This window comes from Lathyrus oleraceus, chromosome 4 (genome assembly GCF_024323335.1).
Source record: "Lathyrus oleraceus cultivar Zhongwan6 chromosome 4, CAAS_Psat_ZW6_1.0, whole genome shotgun sequence".
Taxonomy (NCBI): Eukaryota; Viridiplantae; Streptophyta; class Magnoliopsida; order Fabales; family Fabaceae; genus Lathyrus; species Lathyrus oleraceus.
In genome coordinates this window covers 124,925,510-124,926,835 of record NC_066582.1, presented here as the reverse complement: position 1 = coordinate 124,926,835, position 1,326 = coordinate 124,925,510, and the positions used below count along the sequence as shown (strand labels likewise).

The window sequence follows — 1,326 nt, the reverse complement described above, 5'->3', positions numbered from 1 at the left end:
TTCAAGTTGTTTCACAAAGATCAGGCGGTAGTATGGAATGATAATTTCCAAAACACATTTGAGAAGATAAAAAAATACTTGCAAGAATCTCCATTCTTGATGCCTCATGTGCCAGACAAACCTCTTATCATGTACTTGATGGTTCTCGAAGGGTCAATGAGATGTGTTCTCGATCAACACGATGAAACAGGTAGAAAAGAACATGACATCTACTACCTAAGAAAGAAGTTTACCGACTTTGAACAAAGGTATTCAACGCTTGAAAATACATGATGTGCACTTGCTTGGGATACTAAACGCTTGAGGTAGTACATGTTGATGACCACAACACTTTTAATCTCTAAGATAGACCCTGTCAAGTACATCTTTGAAAAGTCCGCTCTCACCGGAAGAGTGGTCCGTTAGCAGATGACCCTGACTGAGTATGACATCCAACATGTCACACAAAAAGTTGTCAAAGGAAATGTCTTATCCGACTATCATGCCCATCAATCTTTGGAAGATTACCAGTCAATGCACTTTGACTTCCCCGACGAGGATATTATGTTTATCATAGACTACAATATTCCAGGCCCTGAGGAAGGACCTGTATCAGGGCCCCGTTGGACACTCATGTTCGATGGTGCTTCCAATGCTCAAGGCAATGGAATTAAGGCAGTTATCACATCTACAACTGGTTTTCATCTACCATTCACTGCAAGATTGTGCTTCAGTTGCACTAACAACATGGTGGAGTACGAGGCATGCATATTTGGAATTAAAGCAACTATTGATCTAAGGATTAAGATCCTTGAAGTTTATGGAGACTCAACATTGGTAATCTTCCAGGTTAAAGGAGATTGGGAAGCTCGTGATCACAAGTTGATCCCTTATAAAGGGCATGCGTGAATGGTAATCCCATATTTTCATGAGATCACATTCCATCATATTCCTTGAGAGAAGAATCAGTTGGTTGATGCCTTAGATACTCTGTCATCCATGTTTAAGGTTAGGTGGAAAAATGAAGCACCATATATCCGTATTAACTACTTGGACGAACCAACATACTTTTTGGCAGCTGAAGATGAATCTGATGGACATCCCTGGTTTTATGATATCAAGAGGTACCTGGAAAGAAAAGAATATCCAGAGAATGCATCCATCACAAATAAGAAGTACCACTGGAGGCTCTCGACCAAGTTCTTTTTGAGTGGAGGGGTATAATACAAGAGAAATTATGACTCGGTCTTGCTCAAATGTGTGGTTAGACACGAAGCAAACCAGATTATAATGGAAATTCATGAAGGCTCCATCGGGACACATGCCAATGGACATACAATGGTATAA

The 1,326-nt window shown here is 40.3% G+C and overlaps 1 protein-coding gene across 1 annotated transcript; it reads left to right on the top strand.

The window, feature by feature from the left end:
* Positions 1 to 408: 408 nt before the first annotated feature.
* Positions 409 to 888, top strand: LOC127136331 (uncharacterized). Its single transcript, XM_051062908.1, has one exon. It carries the CDS (start codon positions 409 to 411, stop codon positions 886 to 888), a length of 480 nt encoding a protein of 159 aa, XP_050918865.1.
* The last annotated feature ends 438 nt before the right edge of the window (positions 889 to 1,326 follow it).